The 19,569-nt window shown below is 37.0% G+C and overlaps 1 protein-coding gene across 1 annotated transcript; it reads right to left on the reverse strand.

Annotated features, from left to right (window-relative positions):
* Positions 1-15,251: 15,251 nt before the first annotated feature.
* On the reverse strand, positions 15,252-16,648 carry LOC107818130 (leucine-rich repeat extensin-like protein 4). The gene has a single exon (XM_016644072.2). The coding sequence runs from the start codon at positions 16,610-16,612 to the stop codon at positions 15,467-15,469; it is 1,146 nt and encodes a 381-aa protein (XP_016499558.2). The 5' UTR covers positions 16,613-16,648; the 3' UTR covers positions 15,252-15,466.
* Positions 16,649-19,569: the final 2,921 nt, after the last annotated feature.

A 19,569-nucleotide genomic window follows, 5' to 3' on the forward strand; every position in this document is an offset into this window, starting at 1 on the left:
CACATAAATGTGCACCCAAAATAAGGAAGGTAATATTATTAAGATACGCGCCTAAAGCAACTACGCATTTTTAACTTTGCGAGGGCCATAGAAATTTGCTAAATGGCATGCCTCGAGTTCTAAGCATTTTAAAAGATACAATTAAGTGAGGGCCGCGCATTCGAGATTTTATTTGGTGCAGTGCACCTCAATTCCATTTTTAAAGGATATTCAAACTAAAGCTCGAAGGGCCATAAGCTATGAGTTATCTAATTATGACTCACCTCCAATCTACTTTGAAAAGAAAACCCAATTAATTAGCTAAAGAAAAACTGAGGAACTTGTGTTCGTTCGAATAAAATCTCCAGCCTGTTGACCAGATAGCAAACAATGGAATTAAAGAAAAGCATCTAACTCAGAAATCCCGTTCACGGACACTTTCAAGCTTGGGCCCAGCGAGCCCAACAAATTATCGGTGGTTCCAGTGCTGCCAAAACCACTGATGGTTTCAAAATGAATCCCCACAAAATAGGCCCAATCTAAAATATGGAAACTAAGAAGTATGGACTCAGAATCGAGTCCCTATGAGCCCAAACCAATTTGACATGGAAAATCAGCTTCCAAATTATTATGCCAATTCAAATTACCAATCAATTGATACCAAACTATGGGCATTGAAATTGATTTAACACTATGAACTTCTGGTTTTAAGAGATCAAACACAACGATCTGCTTAACTTTCTAATTTTAGTTATGTTGACCTGATATGACTAGATAACATTATAACTCAATGTTAAGTAAGCAAGCTAAATTCAACTTCTAACATAACTTAAAAACACGAATATGAAACTTGGCTTTAAAACGGACATGTTGACAGGGCAGAATCCGGGTAAATCGATACACATACAGGCCACCATTCAACAGTTCAATGCATTTAAATGACTTATCAAAGCTAAAATACTATTGTTCTTCAGTATAAACTAAACAAAAACCTTCAACCCAAAGCAGTACATTGAATCCTAACACGAGGCCTTAAAAGATCTTTTACCTAGCATTTATCCAGATTCACTAAAGAAGACTAAATAGATAAAGTTCACAGTTCATTTATCAATACAAGTGTAAATTACTATTACAGGCTACTCTCACACACACGAATTCAGAAAAAAACCTAACATCTGTAGTTTAAAACTAATTACGGAATATTGAAACAATAAGAGGAACAGGGGAAATCAGACTCAAATACAGCCTTCATTCAAACAGAATTTCACTTGAATTACATGTTCAACAGTTATTCTTCACTCATAAGCTAAGGAGGGTACCTGAAGAATGAAACAAAGAAGAAAATGAGAGGTCAGCAGGATAAACACCAACAGTCAGCACCAGCAGTAACACAGACCCTAGATCCAGGAAATTAAACCTATAGAATCGGTGTAAATCCAATAGAACAGTGATTTCAGTAACATTTTGACCCAAAAGTCGAATACCAAACGAACTTCGACTCATTTTTAACCCTTGAGTAATCAAGAATTCTTTTGTAAAGGAAAACCTCAGGAGAAACTTCAATGAAACAGTATTTTTGCAAAGTTACAGCTATTTTGATTTTCAGGATTTCTCAACTCTCAAAATTATGTATTTTTCAACTCTTCCAATTTTTTCTCCTTTTTTTGAAAGGCAAGTTTATGATGCCTTTATAGGCAAGCAAAGTGGGGCATCTCTCAGATTCTTATTTTTACACTTTACCATTTTTAAATTCTTGTTTTTAGCTTAGAGATCCCTCATTTACTGACTTGTTGGTCAAGTTTAGTAACTACAAATTTGAAATTTCACTAAGACCCCTCACTAGAAGCTTCCTATTCTGTTACAACAAAGATTCCACCAGCCGAATACCTAAACTACACTAAAATGTCCCTGAAATTACCCTGGAGACCAACCTGGGTCAGACGGGTATGGGTTATGAATCCTAAATGGGCTCAATGTCTCAATGGACATGGCCTCAAATTCAAACCGAGCATGATTCCCTTAGAATGAGGTCTGTATCGGAAACCAAATAGCAAAGGTGACCCAAAACAAAGTCAGAAAAATTAACAAACAAACAACCTGACGAATTAATGATTATAAACAAACGAGGAACTAATTAAGCTATGGAATTAAACTAAGTGACCAAATTAATAGTTCTAACATGACAATTAATGGAACTAAGCAAATCAGAAATTAAAAGAGAAGAACAGAACAAAAGTGCCTTAAAATGATTTTGAAAAAACAAACAGAAAAAAATGGGACTCACAGGCCAGACTTGAAATCCAAACTGGAGCAGTGGTTCGACCCAAGATAGTGGAAAACATTTGTTCTTATTGAAAAACAAACGAGTGTCACTATTTTGTGTCAAAACCAAACCAAACGACCCGAAATTTCTAAACGATTTGCATGCACGACCCCATCTTGAGGCTCCTAGGGCTCAACTTTTGATTTGAAATTCGAGGGACTACAGGGATGTTCGAAGGAATCTAAGTGGGGATTTGGAGTGAAGGAGATACGGGGGTTCAGGGGTGTGATTTTGGGGTCGAACAAAGGTGCCACCGGATAGCACAGGGGCGACAGTAAGGTTTTTCTTTTAAACCAAGATTCGAGACGTTCTGGGTTTGTTTGATGGAAGGTACTTGTAGATTTGGACTGAGGGAGTTGAGGAGGATATTTGGTATTAATTTGAGGTCGGTTCGTGGTGGCGCCGCCTCCGGTGGTGGGGGATTTGGAGGCGGCGACGTTAGGGTTTGCAGAGAAGGGTTGTGAGGGAGATGAGTGAGGGGTAGGGGGTCACGTTTGGACACTTAAATATTAAGTGACCTAAGCTTCAGGACCGTCCGATCAAGAAACCTAGACGGTCCTGATCTGTTGCCAATGAAACGGGGTCGTTCGGGGAAAAGGGTGACTGGACCGGGCTGGGGAAATTTGGGCTTGGTCAGGGGTAATTTGAACGAAAATTGTTTGGGCCTAGGGGTTTAAACAAAGACTGGCCCAAATTCAAACTCTTTCCTTTTATTTCCTTTTTATTATTTTCTTTTCATTTTTCTAATTCCAAATTAATTTTCCAAAATTCTTTTTTTCTTCTTTTTAAAAAATTAAAACTAAAAATCCTAAATTAAATTAAAGACCAAACTAACTCATTGAAAATACTAACTATTCCTAAATAATTAACACCATTAATAAATTAAAGAAAAACTACTCGAAAAATCAAAAATTAAAATTAATGGGTCAACATGACTATTTTTTGTGATTTTCCTTTCTATAAAGCAACTTAATTACCAAACAATTCTAAAAATGCAAAATTAACTCCTAAATGCACAGGCAACACATTTTTGTATTTTTTCACTAATTAAAATGTACAAACAAAAATGCAAACAATTAATAGAAAATGCCACGAAAATCCACAAGACATCAAATAATAAAAAGAAATTGTTTTGTTTTGCAACTATGAGAGTAATTCATATAGGGTAAAAATCACGTGCTCACATCTAGTACCCGAAATTCGACATCGAACCAAGTAGGACCCATCTGCAAACATAAATTGGTTTCCCCAATTGTGGCTCTTTGTCACACATCGAACACCTTCACATTCATATTTCCTGCTCGTATTTCATGTAAACCCTTGCCCAACCTTTTCAGAGTTGTTAGTGGACAGATGTTGAGGCTGGACCCTCTATCTATCAAAACCCTGGCAATGAACTTATCCTCGCGTTGCACTATGATGTGTAGTGCCCTATTGTGGCTCACTCCCTCAGGCGGCAACTCGTCTTCGTGAAAAGTGATCTTGTGACACTCCGGAACTTGCCCCACCATGTTGGACATTTCTCCACTGGTGATATTGTTGGGCACGTACGCTTCATTCAACACTTTCATCAGAGCATTCCTATGCACCTCATAATTTTGTAGCAGCGACAGGATGGATATTTGGGCGGGAGTTTTGTTTAGATGATCAACAACATAGTATTCTCTTGCTTGTACTTTCCTCCAGAGATCATCTGGACCAGTTTCAATGATGGGTTGTTTGGCAGCAGCTTCCTTGCTTGTTCCTCCCAAATTTTTAGGTGTATATTTTCTTCCAGTTCTAGTCATCCTTTGTGCAGCACCAGACTCTTCCATTTTTCCTTTCCCTTTTCTCCTAGCTTCGGTAGCATAATCCCAAGGTACGACATTGGAATTGAAGGGTGGTTTGGATGCCACCGTCACAGTGAAGGGTGTGGCTACTTCTACTTCGAATGGAGTAGGTGTAGTTGCAGGTGATGTTACTTTGATTTCAAACGGAGCTGATGCAGCTACATCAACTTTGACCAATGGTTGTACCTGTACCATAATATGAGTAAGTGTGATTGTAGGTTTATTAGGGTCATCATCTTCTTCCTGAATTAGCCCAATTGACCCTTCAAGATCCTATTCTTCATCAGTTTCTATCACATTCACTCCTTCACACTTATGATCTGGAAGGGGATTGTTGCGGACATTGGGTGCGGCTTCCTTTACTTGTATGACTTTTGTATCAATCAGGGTCTGAATCTTGTCTTTCAAAGTGCGACATTCATCAATAGATGCCCCTTTATACCGGAATGGTATGCACATGATTTTTTTGGGTTGACCCATTGGGAGGAGTTTTCCATGGCGACAACGGGAATAAGGGTGACATATCCGGCAGCCTTTAGTCTTTCATATAGCTGGTCGATGGGCTCAGCAATAGGGGTGTATTGTTTGTGTGGTCTTCTCGGCGCAATTTGGAGTGTATGACATTGGTTGAGTGGAGTGGGGTAAGGTTTCCACGTATATGGGATTTTTTTGGTGGGTGTCGGGGGTTTGAGTGTAGTGGTGATCATTAGTTGAATTTTGTAGATCAGGGATAGGTTGTGGGGTATTCTGAGGAGTATGGTAAGTGGTTTGTGGGTATTGAGTCAGGAGATGTTGGTGTTAAGGGGGTGTCGGTATGGGTAGAGGATTAGGATTTTGAGGAGGTGTTGCGTATTGGTGGGGTGCGGGAGGATTTTGCAGACGTTGGTTTGGTGTGTTTTGAGGAGGTACTACGTTTTGAGCATTTTGTTGGTTAATGTCTGGGATGTTTAGGGTAAGGGAAAGGCTTGCCAGGTTGCGGACCTACTCAAGCTCCCCTAGCAATTCTAGTATCTTCTGTTCCAACCGTAGGACCAAATCATTTTGTGCCGGAGTACTCCGGCCGTCTAAAGTTTCCACATTCTCAGCATGTGTGGCATTGTCTTTCGTGACACCACTCATATCATCCATCTTAGATTTTCCCTTGGTTTTTGAATTACTAGGAGGAGGAGGAGGAGGAGGGCCTCTGGATCTGGTGTGATATGCTGACGATTCTAGTATGTGCGAACCAACCTTAGGGGATGGTAATAATCAAAAGAAAAAAAAGTAACCAAGTCAGTAAAATTTTTGAAAAGTATTTACAGTATTTAAATTCGCGTCCTAATTTGGGAACCTCGTTGTGCCCGAGGTAGGCCTGGCGACAAATAGATTTGGAGAAATTTAATGCCAATAAATGCCTCATTTCATTAATGTAATAAATAAGATGAACCTAAAAATGATAATAAATAAATGAGTCACTAATGGCATTTGCCTTATTACATTCGAATTCAAAAATGATTCTAAAAATAGATAATCCTATTCTACTTGGTTCCAGAGGGACCTTCTCCAGGCTTGACCCTCTTGGATCCGTCGATCAGATTCCCCAGGTCGTGCATGTACAACAGCAGATACACCCTTGCTAGGTGTCCTCCCTCATTACCCTATGCATTCTGACAGTCTATGACTCTTTTCCTTATCTTCCCCTCTAACTCCATTAGACCCTGCTCCAGATATTCCAACCTTTCCGTTGATCTAGTAGCCATTTCCCTCCATTCGTTAATTGATTCCATGTCAATCTTGTGTTGTTCCAAATGCCTGGCCTCGGACTCTAGGACTCTTTTGTGTAGCCTCTTATACTTCACTTGTGCTTCAGCAGTTTCATCTATGACCTTGTTTCCTTGACCGACCCCTGGCTCGACTATTCCTGTTATGCTATCATCCAACCATGATGGGTAGAAGTATACATGACCTGCGTGGTATCAATCAGGATCGATGGTATCCTTTTCCACAATGATCTTCAAATGCCACATGTGTTGGGCTTCACATTTGTATGGGATGGCGTTGTCTTGAAAATCGGTCTTGTAGTGACCTATTTTGGAGACTCGCAGTATGACTTGTTTTCTACCAGCTTGTCTCACGACTCTGATAGGAACATATTGATATATGCCCCTTAACCCGATCAACACCAAATGCGGAACATCCCTAGATCTGATGATGAATTCACTGGTAGGGATCCACTCAAACATCCAATGAACCTTGTCTTCGGTCAAATTGTTGAAAAATTGTACCCATTCTGTAGCATTTTTTGGTTGTGAAAACCTGCCTGGGATAAAGGTCATTCTTTTCGAATGGTGGAAAGCTATGTGATCATTCCATGGTCTTCATGGAAACTCTTGGCGGTATTGGCCTCTCCGAAGATGTTCTAACAACCAAATCTGCAGCAGCGAGTTACAACCCTCAAAATGTTTGAACCCTTTCTTGCAACGATCCAGAGCCCGGTATATTTCTGCTACAATCATCGGAACAATATTATATGTTTGTCCCTCGATTCCCTCCATTAAAGCTTTGGTTACCGTGGCCAACCTGGTGTGAATCTTGTCCCCTTGGCTTGGAAACACTATCATACCTAGGAAGCAGACGATGAATACAAAAACCCTACGAGGATTCCAACCCAGGGAAGTGATGGAGAATTCATCATGAAAGATACAATAAGATTTGTTGTGTCCGTATCATTCATAGAGGAAGTCAAAGGGTATGTAGGACTTCTTCAGGCATGTCAAGTTGTCATTCTTTCTCAGACCCATCATTTTCAGAAACCCCCTAGGAGTGCGATTTTTCGGCACCAACAAACCAGGACTATCCCAGGGTAATCCAGTGAATCCCTCCTATTTCCTCCAAAAGAGGAGTCATTTCTATATTGCCAAAACGGAATACAACCCTTTCTCCGTCCCAGAACATAGTAGCAGCCTCGATCAACATGTTATTTGGTTGGATGTCTAACAAGGAGGGTAACTTTCCGAGAACCCTCTTCACATGATTTTTGTCGCTTGGTGAAATATTTTCCTACCAATCTAGCAAAAAAGGTGGTATATTTCGGACCATGCCGAACCTGGGGACTTCGTGCCTTATTTTCTGCAAAATAAGCAAAGTTAGACCCTTTCTCCCTCCAGATTCGACTACTTATACATTAACGATTAGCATGTCAGCATTTATCTCTCCAAATAATGCACATATCGTGGTTGCACCCGTTGAGATTATGGAAACCTAGGTGGAATTTGGACAAGGTTTTTCTTAGAGGGTTATTATGCGGACAACATATTAACCCAGACTAGGTTTGATCATGATGAATGTACAGTTATTATCAGAGTAAGGTTTCTATAGAAGTCTAGACTGGTACCCCCAAGCGGAATACTTGAGGGGAAAAGGCACGGAACCGTCGATTGCACTGCTGATCGACTAGTTTTACCGCAAATAAGCCTTTCCAAATTCAACAGGGTGATACAGGAAAAGTGCAGACACTCATCAAGTGTTGCTATGGTATTAATTACTCACGAGTGGAATATGATGTTGAGCATGTGTTTATGTAAAAAGAAAATAACATGTTATCAAGTATTTGCACGATAAGAATGATAAAATGCGGTATTTAACAATTGTAAAGGCATTTAAGAAAGAAAACAAAGCAGAAGAGTTAGTTTCCATAGTAAAAAAACAATAAAAAAAAGAAGAAATTTAGTGAGCATGATCGAATGAAGGAAGGAAAATAAGTTCATATAGAGTTGAAAGGGAAAGGGGCACGCAAGTATTAACAGAATGATAAAGACATGCTTATTGAGAAAGACTAATTCACAAAATAAGTTCATTACGGTAAGAGCCTAAGGATATTCCCAACAGAGTTACCATGCTGTCGCACCCTTTTTTCTCATAAAATCGGGTTTCGACATTTTGACAACTCCCTAGGGAAAAGGAATTGGTTATTAGAGTCGTCACCTAACGGATTAAGGTGCGTTAGGGCACCTATAGCAAATAACTCAGATTATACCGGTTTGCATCACCAGAGATTAGGTAAGGGATCAAATTACCTTGAGGGGAATGTGTTAGGCACCCCTCGAGGTCCACAAAGGTGGGTCCCGACTGAACTTAAATTATGCAAATTAGTATAAAGAAGCGAATATTCTATTTAATAAGGATGGGGGTCCTAAATCTTTTAGCCTATAGGATCACCCAGTGCAACATAAATAATACTTCGTAACTCCCCCAAGACGGGGGTGTTACTCATATTATTCAGCGGTCACAGACTATCATCTCCTGCTACCCGATTACTATCTTTGAGTTTTTACCTAAAGCGCTCTAATTGATTCTAACTCGTGTCCTATGTGTGCACTACCCATCCCTTACCTAAGGTCCTGGAGGCATTGGGACCTCTATTTAGGAAGGTCCTAGACTAGGCCTAAGGTTCTCAAAATTGTAAAATACTAAGCGACAAGCAAAACAATTAGGACTTTTCAAATAAAGATAGATATGGGCTCACGTTAACCTCCGCATGTAAACAGCAAATGCACGCAACTGATTTAGCAAGCTTTATTAATCTTAGAGTCCTATGGGCAGGATATCTATGTGATGAATAGGCGAGTAGTAGTATGTAGAGTCAGTTCTTAGTGTGAGTGTTAGGGCCTACTTATATTTTCCTACTGATTTTAATTCAATATAATATCTGGGCGTCTCAACAGTAAATCACAATCATAAGTCCAGAATTATTGTTCAATCTTATTGGCATATTGTCTAAGTGATTGATAGTGATAATCGCAACCGAATCAGTTAATAGAATCCTATAGGCATGACTTCTACGAGTGTGATGATTATTACCCTATAGGCATGATTTCTAGGTTTGAGCTGGTTTTAATCCTATAGACATGATTTCTATCATTAAACCGACTTTAATCCTATAGGCATGATTTCTAGCATTGAACTGATTTTAATCCTATAGGCATGATTTCTAGAATTGAGCAATATATGAGCAGGAATTTATACACATTGAGCCAGAAAACAATTATGCCAAATATTGATCATATAGGCATGATTGCTAACGCACATTTATTGGACAGATTGATACACCTAAAGACAGGATTCTCAAATCACGTCAATCATATAGGCAGGATCTCTAGTATGTAAACATAACATAGGACTTATAAGCATGATATGAAACAACACAAATAAGATCCTATAGGCAGGATTTCTACCCGATTTAGCAAATGAAAATAAGAAACCCTTTTCGATTTTACTAAATACCCCAGAGTTGTTTGTTACAAAATTATTACAGACTAGATTAATGAATGAATTACATAATGATAATAAAAATAAACTATAGAGAGCCTATAACAGGCCCAAATACACATGGGCAACCCAATCCTTCAAACCATAGCCGGTCCAAGGCTCACTTTCACAAGTACAGAACAATCACACATAGAATCCATATCTCTAGTGTGTCAAAGTTCCCAAGGGCTTCGAGGACCCAGGGCAATACTCACACTAGAGGACCAAATGCTCAGAAATAATTCAAAGGAGGTTAGGAACCAAACCCCAGTATGTCAGAGTTTACAAAAGTCTCATATGGACCCCGAGCAGTGCTCACACTAGGGAGGTGAAGGATAGAACCTAAAGGACCTAAGAATAAGAGTTTAAAAGTAGTAGCATATAAAAGGAGACAATGGTAAAGGACATATTTTAAAACATGTTTGATTTTAGAAAAGCCATCATGACAGTGTTTAAAACACAGAATATGGGCAGAATTGCATTATGAAGACAAATTGGCAAGATTTGCAAAGTTGTTCATGCACAGTATCTAATGAGTTAAAGTCTGAAAGGCCTAATTAGGCTAAGTGTACATGCTAACATTTTAGGACAGCTTTGTTCAATCACAGAAAACATATAGACAATGTATTAAAGCAAATAGTCAGATAATCACATAAATCCAAATGGATGCAAAACACATTAGAAGGAAAGTTATCAGGGCACATGAATAACAAAGAAAGGTTTAATAACAATACAAGTTTGTAAAGACTCGGGACTGATTAACTGATGAGTATACTAGTATTATCCTAAAGATGCTAAGTTTAGGACAATTTCAGATCTAGCAAAACAGCATGCATGAAACAAGTTAGAAGATATTAAGCTAACCTCTAAAAGGATTCATATTATTCAAAGATAATTAATCTCAGAACTAACAGTATCGATTATAGGATTAAAAGAAATCATAGGAACATAAAAGTGGTAGATCATGCTCAGAATGGACTTTAAACATGATGGATCATAAACACAATTCATGGATACATAAAAAGGAAATGACAAAAGGGTAGTCACTCACCAGTTAGGCAGGAAAAAACAAGAATAACACCACAATAATCGAGAGCCCAGAATATTTGGCCTTGGCTTTCAGCCGGCCAAAACCAGAAGTAAAACGAGATAGCAAAGAGAATACAAAACCAAAACCCTAAGTTTTCGTGAGAGTATATTAATTTCAGTCTGTCTTAAAAGGGAAAGGATAGGGGTTTATATAGCCTTAGACTAGGGTACACAAACAGGGAAATAATCAATCAAATTATTTAAGGAAAACTCAGAATATTATTAAGGTAAGTCAGAAATAACAGCAATCAAACAGGTCTGGGAACAACTAAGGCAAGTAGCCATAGACAGAATCAGTAAGAGAAGAGAAATACGAAACCCTAATTTTACGGATAAGTAAAGTTAATCAGAATAATCAAAGGAAAATCAAAATGATACGCACATAGACAGATATAGGAAACATTGAAGAAAAATGTTAATAAAAAAATAAGAACCCTTAACAGATCTGAGCCTTAATTTAGGGCCAATTATTTAGGCAAAAGAGTATCACAAAAATAGAAGGCAGATATACGGGAAGGTTAAGATACTCAACCAAAACAGATCTTAGTAAGATCTGAGCACTAATTTTAGGGCAAATAAATTAGGTAAAACTTTTAACGGAAAAACACAAAGAAGTAGACATGCAAGAACATAAAGGAGTTTTTTAAACAAAAAAAAATAAGAAAAGTATAAACAGATCTTTAAAAGATCTAAAACCCTAACATTTAGGGTAAATAAGAATAGGGAAAAAATCTCAAAGATTCGTACATAGAGAGGAAAAATGAACACAGATGAGAAAAAGGGGAAGGTTCAAACCAGATTTGGTCCGAAAATAGAGAGATCAGCTTGCCATGATGGGCAAGCTACTAGGTTATACCATAATCGAGTAGCCAGTAGTAGGAGATAGTCAATAAGGTAAGGGAATCATTGATGGATTTCATCTCGGGGTTCGAATCGAAAGGGAAATGGGGTTACGACGCTAGGGTTTCAGAAGAGGAAAATGAGAGAGCGTTCAGGGGCGGCGGTGTTTAGGGAATGAGGGATTAGGGTAGAGAGGAAGGATATAAGGGAAGGGGGCATTTAGTTGTGGGCCGTTGATCAATTTTGATCAACGGTCAGGATTTAGGCAGATTGGGATTGGGTTTAATGAATGGGTATGGGTAATTGGGTTATTTGATTTGGGATAGTAGACTGGGTTAGGCATTTTAGGTGTTGCGCTGGGTAATTTTGGCTAGTTTAGGTAGCCTAGGTCCGAAAAATAGGAATTTAAGACTATTAGTTAAATATCCATTTTAATTAATAAAATAATTCATAAAATGATAAATAAAATAGTTAAAATATTATTTGTGCATAAAATGGTTAATAATAATTATTTAATACTATAAAAAAGTTAGTTTTTTGCATAAATAAAGTAATCATAAGTATATAAGGGCTATTATTGCAAAATATGCAATTTTAGCCTAAAGATGCAAATATAATTATAATAAATGAATCAAAAATATTTGAGGCTTAATATGTATATAAATGATGAAGTTAGATGATAAAATCATCATAAAAATTATTTGTGATGCGATTAATGATTATTTATACAATAAAATATGGGAATAGATTGATTAAATTTTTAAAAAAAATTATGGAAATATTAGAAAAAATACTTGATGATGCTCATGCACTATTTTGAAAGTATATATGCATATTTGAAATATATGAGGAAAAAATTGGATATCAACACTAATGACACATGGCAAACTCTCTACTAGCAAACACCTTCATTCCAGAGGGTAATCGGGAACAACATGGGGGGGGGGGGGGATTGGGTAATCGATTCATGGAAAAGATAAGTTATACTAACACACTACATTGTGAACTAACAGCTTTTATGCAGGGCTGAAGATGGCAATACAAATAACCTCCTTTCCTTGGAGGTTAATTTAGACATAACTCAGGTAATACATTGTATCAATAAAGGCAAACCTGATTTATGATGCTATGGTATGTGAATGCAAGTCACTCCTAGTAGCACTGGGTCATTCACCAATAAGCCATGTCTATAGAGAAGTAAATAGAGTCGTAGACAAGCTAGCAAAGGAAGCAGGGAAGTGGACAGAAGTGTGTAGAAATTTTTGGTAGTTCCTTCGGTGTTTGTCAATGAAACACTATAGCAGACATCCTAAGAACTATTTTTGAAAGGAAAACAATGGTTTGTAATATTCCTAATGTACCAATAGACTACTTTCTGTTTGTGGACGCGAACAACGCATCCCAAAATATAACTATAACATACACTAATTAGTTAACCTTATATATTATATCATGTTTGACCCAAAAAAAAAGAATTAAAAGAAAATTTAGGTAGAAAATAACATTGGGAAAAGTCAGGTGGGTTTGGCTTATTTTAGACAACACTATTTTTTTCGTTTGTACTCCTACTTCCTCTAGTTGAGGTGGTTGGTTCCAAACTAGGGGTGACAAAACTAACCCAAACTCATTTGACTCGTCCAACCCGCTCAAGTTTTAATGGGTTTGGGCTAGAAGGAGTTTGAAAATGGGTTGTTTTGGGCTAGCCCAAGTTAACCATCAAAATTCATCAGCCCAAATGCACTCGTGATGATTCCCAACCTTGACCCATGAAAATGCTCAATCTTAGAGTTCTATCTTGACCCATGTTCTGAAAAATATTTTTCTAATTTTTTCATATTTAGTTAGTTTAAATTTTTGAAAAATATTTTTTTTTTGTAAACTCATTTTTCTCCAATTAGAGCAAAATATTTTTCCTATTAAGAGAAGGAAAAATATTTTCCAAAACTTTTTTCAACCTTCCCTATCTCCACCAGCTCCCACCACCCAACCCACCCCTCTACCACCCCACCCACCTCCCCTACCCCTACCCCTACCCCCCAACCCCTACCTCTATCCTTACCCTCAATCCTCACCTCCCCACTCTCACACACCCATCGCCCCCACCCCGACTCCCCCACCCCTAAATATCTCAAAATATTATTTAGAGTACCTTCTTTCCATGATGTAGAAAATGCATTTTCTTCCATTTCAACAAAATAGGTACTTTCTTTTTATGACATAAAAAAAATATTTTCTTTCACTTCAATAAAATGACTACTTTCTTTTCATGGCGTCGAATGATTTATTTAACTAACTGTTATTGACAAAAATAATCATCAAACATGAAACAAATCTGAAAATAAAAAAGAAATACATTATCACAACAAAAAAAACAACAAATAAAATTTATATCAATAAAATAAAGGACGGGTACTGAGCTATTTTTATCACGATAAAATAAAAGAAAGTACTCATTTTATTGAAATGAATGAAAATACGTTTCTATAACATGAAAAGAAAATCTTCTTTTTGTTGAAATAAAAGAAAATATTTTTCCTACAACAGAAAAAAAAGTACTCATTTTGTGGAAAGAAAATACTTTTTCTACATCATGAAAAGAAAGTACTCTTTTTGTTGAAACAAAAAAAAAATATTTTTTCTATAACATGAAAAGAAAGTACTCATTTTGTGAAAAAGAAAATATTTTTTCTATATCATGAAAGAAAGTATTTATTTTATTGCAATGAAAGAAAATACTTTTTCTATATAAAAAAAAAAGAAAGAAAATATTCATTTTGGTGAAATGAAAAAGGAAATACGCTATCTACAATATTAAAAGAAAATACTCTAAATAATATTTCTATGTAGGGTGGGAGTGGGGGTGGGGGTTGGGATGGTGGGAGATGGGTTAAGGTGGGTGGGTGGGAAGTTTTAATTTTACCATTTTTTATTATTCTAATTTTTGTTAGTATTATAAGATGAAGAATTATCAAATAAAGTTCTAAATCTAAATTGAAGAAAGAAATCATTAGGCATGAATTGTCATTTATTCCAAAACATAAGATAATTTTTATATATGCTTGTTTAAAAGTTGATAATATTGCAAAGTTTTGGGTCATCTTGGGCGAGTTGAGTTACAACCCTTTGTTTAGCTCATCTTGACCCAGCTCACTTAACCCAAGTGAACTTTGGGCAGGATTGGGTAATGACTCATTAAATGAGTCAGTCCATCTTGATCCAGCCTATTTTAACCCAAGTAAACTTTGGGCGGGGTTGGATAATGACTCATTTAATGAGTCAACCCACTAGTCCAAATAGCCCATTTCCCACCCCTATCATAACCAAATTTATACAGTCTATTGGCTTTTAACTTACTATTCAAAGCTTTAGCGACTAACTATAGATGAGCTTAAAAATCAAGTTGCCAGTGTTGCTTATGGTGAACAGTAAATAAGCTCATAAAACTTTACAATGAAACAGGAAAATCGGAAAGCTTTCTTCAGTCACCTCCCCATCTCTGTTTACTTCACAAAGTTTAACATTCCACCCCGACAAAAAAAAATTGCTTGGGAAGGAATTTTGCTTAAACTCCATTTGTATGAGCTTTGTGATAAAAAAATGAATCTTGGGCCTAAAAACGAGAATTGGGACTCATGCTTTGATACCATATTAAAGAAATGAACTTTGCGTCTAACTCTAGCTCATGAGTTGAGGATTGCCCAAACCATATTAAGGAGACCAAAGGGATCTTTACACAAGCAGCTAGCCAATCATATTATGTAACGGAATACATGAGGATTCATATCAGTGTTCCCAACAAGTTTGGCATTGAGGATTAATTGATTTAATGATTGAGAAATCTTTGTTTTGGACAAGCTGCTAGTACCACATACAAACAATTAGAACGAAAATTTCAAACCAATATGTACAACCTTCAATACACACCAGATTTCCACTGTTTGCTTTAAACCAATATTTACATTATTCCATAATTTGTATTAACACACTTCCTTTACCTTTTTTTTGGTTCATTTGAATAGAAAAAGAAACAATAAAAATTTAAAGCTAGGAAGCTAGGACAGAAGCAACTTCACAAGGAACAAAACCACTATGAATAACAACATCAACAACAACAATGAAGTTAAAAACACTCAACTGGATTCTCATTCACAGCTTCACAATCCTTCTTGTTTCTTTGAAGAGGCTTATCTGGCAGACAGTTCCGACGATCATCGGATACAATGCCCTTTGATGTCAAGTTGCTACAAATGCCTTGCTCCTCACAGAAATAGTTATAAGAGAATGTGAAGTTTGACAGATTAGGCAAAGCACATATTCCTTCTTGCACAATTCCACTCATCATATTATGTGCTAAATTTAGCATCTCCAAATGAGCTAACCCTGCTATAGTATAAGGAATTGGCCCTACTAACTTGTTATAGCTCACATCAAACACTCTTAACTTGTACAAGAATCCAACTTCAGGAGGCAAACACCCTGTTAAACTAGTATTAATTAGGAGTAATTCTTCTAATGTGTTTGCAAAGTTGGCTATGCTAGGTGGAAGTTGACCTCCAAAGAAGTTATTCGCGAAAACAATAACAGAAGCTGAACTTGAGCCTAAATTTGATGGGATTATAGACGTGAGACGATTGTTGTTAAAGAAAATGGCATCAAGATTCTTGCTAAAGAGTTGAGAAGGCAATGGCCCTTCGAATTCATTGTAACGAAGATCAAGATACTTTAACGAAGGAAGAGAGAGGACGACGTCAGGGAAAGGACCTACAAACCTGTTGTTACTAAGATCAAGCTCATATAAGAGAGTTAGATTGGATAAAGTAAGCGGAAGGATTCCACAAAAACGATTACTGTTTAGGTGAAGCAATGCTAAGTCATTGAGAAGGCCGAGTTCATCAGGCAAGAAACCGGCTATATCAGCATGGTTTAAATCAATGCCAGCAACAACTTGGATTTTTGTGTCATTAGGGAGTTTTGAGCAGTAAACTCCTGTGTAATTGCAAACTGAAGGACCTATCCAATTGGTAGTTAAATTGTTAGGATCAGAGTAAATCACGCGCTTCCAAGCCTGTAGAGCAATGTAGGCTTGATGGAGCCGTGGATTTGCTATAGCGTTAATGGAGGAAGAATGGCCACGACGATTATGGTGCAGGGCGGTTTTGTGACCATTTTTGGCTGTTAAGTTGTTGAACAAGGATGTAAGACTTAGTATCAAGATAATAAAGGTGGTGGTGGTGGTGGTGGTAATGGGATTGGAAAATGAAGCCATTTTTGTTAATTAGTCTCTGCAATGCAAGCAATTATACGCATGTCTTGGTTTTTATAGGGTGAATTCTTTTTATTTGGAAAGAGTTTTTAGTCCTCTAGTTAATCATGTAGCTTCTGAACAATTTAAGTGATAATCCTCTAACCATTTGACCTCTAAAAATTTACATTCTGCAACAACCTTCTACGGCGACACTTAACTGTCAAAAATAATGACAACACAATTATATCTAAGTTATGTTTTCATGCCTTTCTATGATGGTTTATGTGAAATTACTCAAAATTCTAGACTCTGTAAACCTTAAATGAATGTAGATAGTTAATTTTTCTTGAGAATAAGACACATAAGTAAAACAGAGGTAGAAGAAGATGTGCATGAGATGGACCTCTCTCCTTACAGGTAGCTTTCTCAGTTGTTTGAAGTGGGATTTGAGAGATACAAAATGGATGAAGGGGGCTGGATTTTGACTTCAATTTGAAGGGATAAGCTTTGTTTCATAACAAAGTCTTGAGGTGATCAAAGTTGTACTAGGAATAGCTTTATGTGATGGTTTGGTCAAAAACCAATTGAAGCATGACCATTAAGGGATGTTACATAAGCATACTTGGTTTGCACCACTTGATACAAGGAGTTTTGAGTTTAGTATACTCCCAACTCACTGACTTAAAATTCTAAATCCATATTTAAGTATGAATAAAACAAACATGGTTTCTTTTACAACATCTTGAGCACTGCATCTCTGCCTAATCTGACTATATGCTCCCAGCCTTCGAGCATCTCCGAGGACAATCAAGATCGCATCAAGCTGGACGTATTCATGATTTTTTGTAAGAGGTGTCGAAATTAACAGAAGAAGGGGAACAAGGGTGGAGCTGGCTTTGCAGTTGTGGGTTAGACCGAACCCAGTAACTTTGGTCCAAATATTGTATTTGTCTTTTAAAAAATTCCATTGAATTATATACAGATTGCTAATTTAGAACATAGTAGCTCGAAAAGATTAGAATTCGAACCCATAAGCAGCAAAAATTGACTCCGCCTTTGATATGGGAATAATAACTTTAATTATCATACATCTAAACAAGAAATGGCCTTAGTATATTGATTTTATTGAGTCCATTTTTTCCTACTTATCTATTTTCGCACAATAGTAAAAAATTCGGCGAAGCCGTCACCATCTCGTTAACCGTGCATCCGCCCTTGCCATCAAGGTCCTATTCTAAAGGAAGAATTTCATATTTGTACGTATGGTCATACGAAATTGCATCACGCAGGTAGGTCTATTTCGTCAAAACTTATCTTATCAAGGATTACTACATTTGGGGTGTGTTTGGTAGGAAGGAAAACATAAAAATATTTTTCAATTTTTTCATGTTTGGTCGGCTTAAATGATTTAGAAAATATTTTTCTTATGAACTCATTTTCCTCCAATTAGAGAAAAATGTTTTCCTTATCAATAGAAGGAAAACATTTTCCAAAACTCCTTCTCAACCTTCCCCGCCCTCACCAACTCCACCCACACTCCACACCCACCCACCCAACCCACCCACGCCTACCAACCCCATCCCCTCTCTCGAAAAAGGCTTTTTTTTTAAATTTCAGTATTTTTCGTCACCCCCAACCCTGCTGCTCCCCCCCCCCAACCCCAGCATTTCTCTTTTGTAATTTTAAATTTTTGTTTTTTCTTTTTTTCTGCACCATCCAACCCCCCACCCCGCCATAATTTTGAAATTTCTGTTTTTTCGGTGTTCTGCACTACCCACCCCACTGCCACCCCTTCCCCCCTGAAAAAATATTTTTTTATATATATTTTCAGTTTTAGTTTTTTCATCTTTCGGTTTACAGGCTCGAAATTTTAAAAGTTCCAAAGTTATGAGTTCAGAAGCTTATTTGTTTGGAAGTTTACGGGTTTAGAAATTATAAAGTTTACGGGTTCGAAAGTTCGCGGTTTCGGAAGTTTATGAAATTTGTGGGTTTGGAAGGTTGTTGGTTTGAAAGATTATGACTTCATGTTTATTGTATCTAAATTATTTATGAATACTCTTGAGAAATTATTTTTCCTTAATTTGCGTACCAAACACCGAAAAATAAATAAGATTACTACTTATTTTTCATGAAAATATTTTCTTCCAGTTATACCAAATACACCCTTGGTTTTAGAATTATCTGCGAATAAGCAATGATGCATATGTTCGTCACCAATTTTGCATCCACAAAATAAATAACTGCAATAATAAAATAAATGTGAGAAATAATCATTTTATTGATTTGTATTTATGAGTACAACTCGGTTTGTATCCCCTAATTCTATACCTCGATTTGTTCACCTTGATCCGACGGCTGATAAAGTGTCTTTCGGATGGACTTTTGGTGATATATTCATGAATCTTCAAGAACTTTGAGCTGTACTTTGGATTGTTTTCTAGGGAAAGGCCTCTCGCGAACTCTCCATCTTGCTATAGACTTCCAGAAGAAGATATGGACCGCCTTTTGCTCTCTCCTTCCTCCAGCCAAGAGGGGAGCATGTGACCCCTTTATATAAATGTGAAGTATGAACCAGGAGTTAGGTAGAGTAGTATCCAAGTAGTTCTAGGGGACCGCTGGGCTTGAAGACTATGGATTGGCCTTGTCATGTAGTGGCTTTAATGCCTAGCCAAAATGTGTAAAAATTGTACGGGTGCCTTATTTGGTCGCCTCATTTAACCTATATCTATTTTTTTTTATAGTTTTAACTTGTACCCACTTTTTAAACAACTTCAGCCCCCTTCTCCTTCTTCGTTTTCTTCTTCTTCTTTCTTCTGATGTTGTTGGTGCTGCTATGAAACTTCAGTTCATGGGATGATTGCCATAAGTATGTTTATCATATTATTTAAAAGTAAATTATAAATAATTACGTAAGTTAGTAAACAATCATTTGTGAATATTTCCACGTATGAGAAGTTTAAGGTCACACTTAATGATTC

Source organism: Nicotiana tabacum, chromosome 8 (genome assembly GCF_000715075.1).
Source record: "Nicotiana tabacum cultivar K326 chromosome 8, ASM71507v2, whole genome shotgun sequence".
Taxonomy (NCBI): domain Eukaryota; kingdom Viridiplantae; phylum Streptophyta; class Magnoliopsida; order Solanales; family Solanaceae; genus Nicotiana; species Nicotiana tabacum.

Bases quoted from the DNA above. Each gene is read 5' to 3' on its own strand.
- LOC107818130 (XM_016644072.2), bottom strand. From the start codon at position 16,612: ATGGCTTCATTTTCCAATCCCATTACCACCACCACCACCACCACCTTT.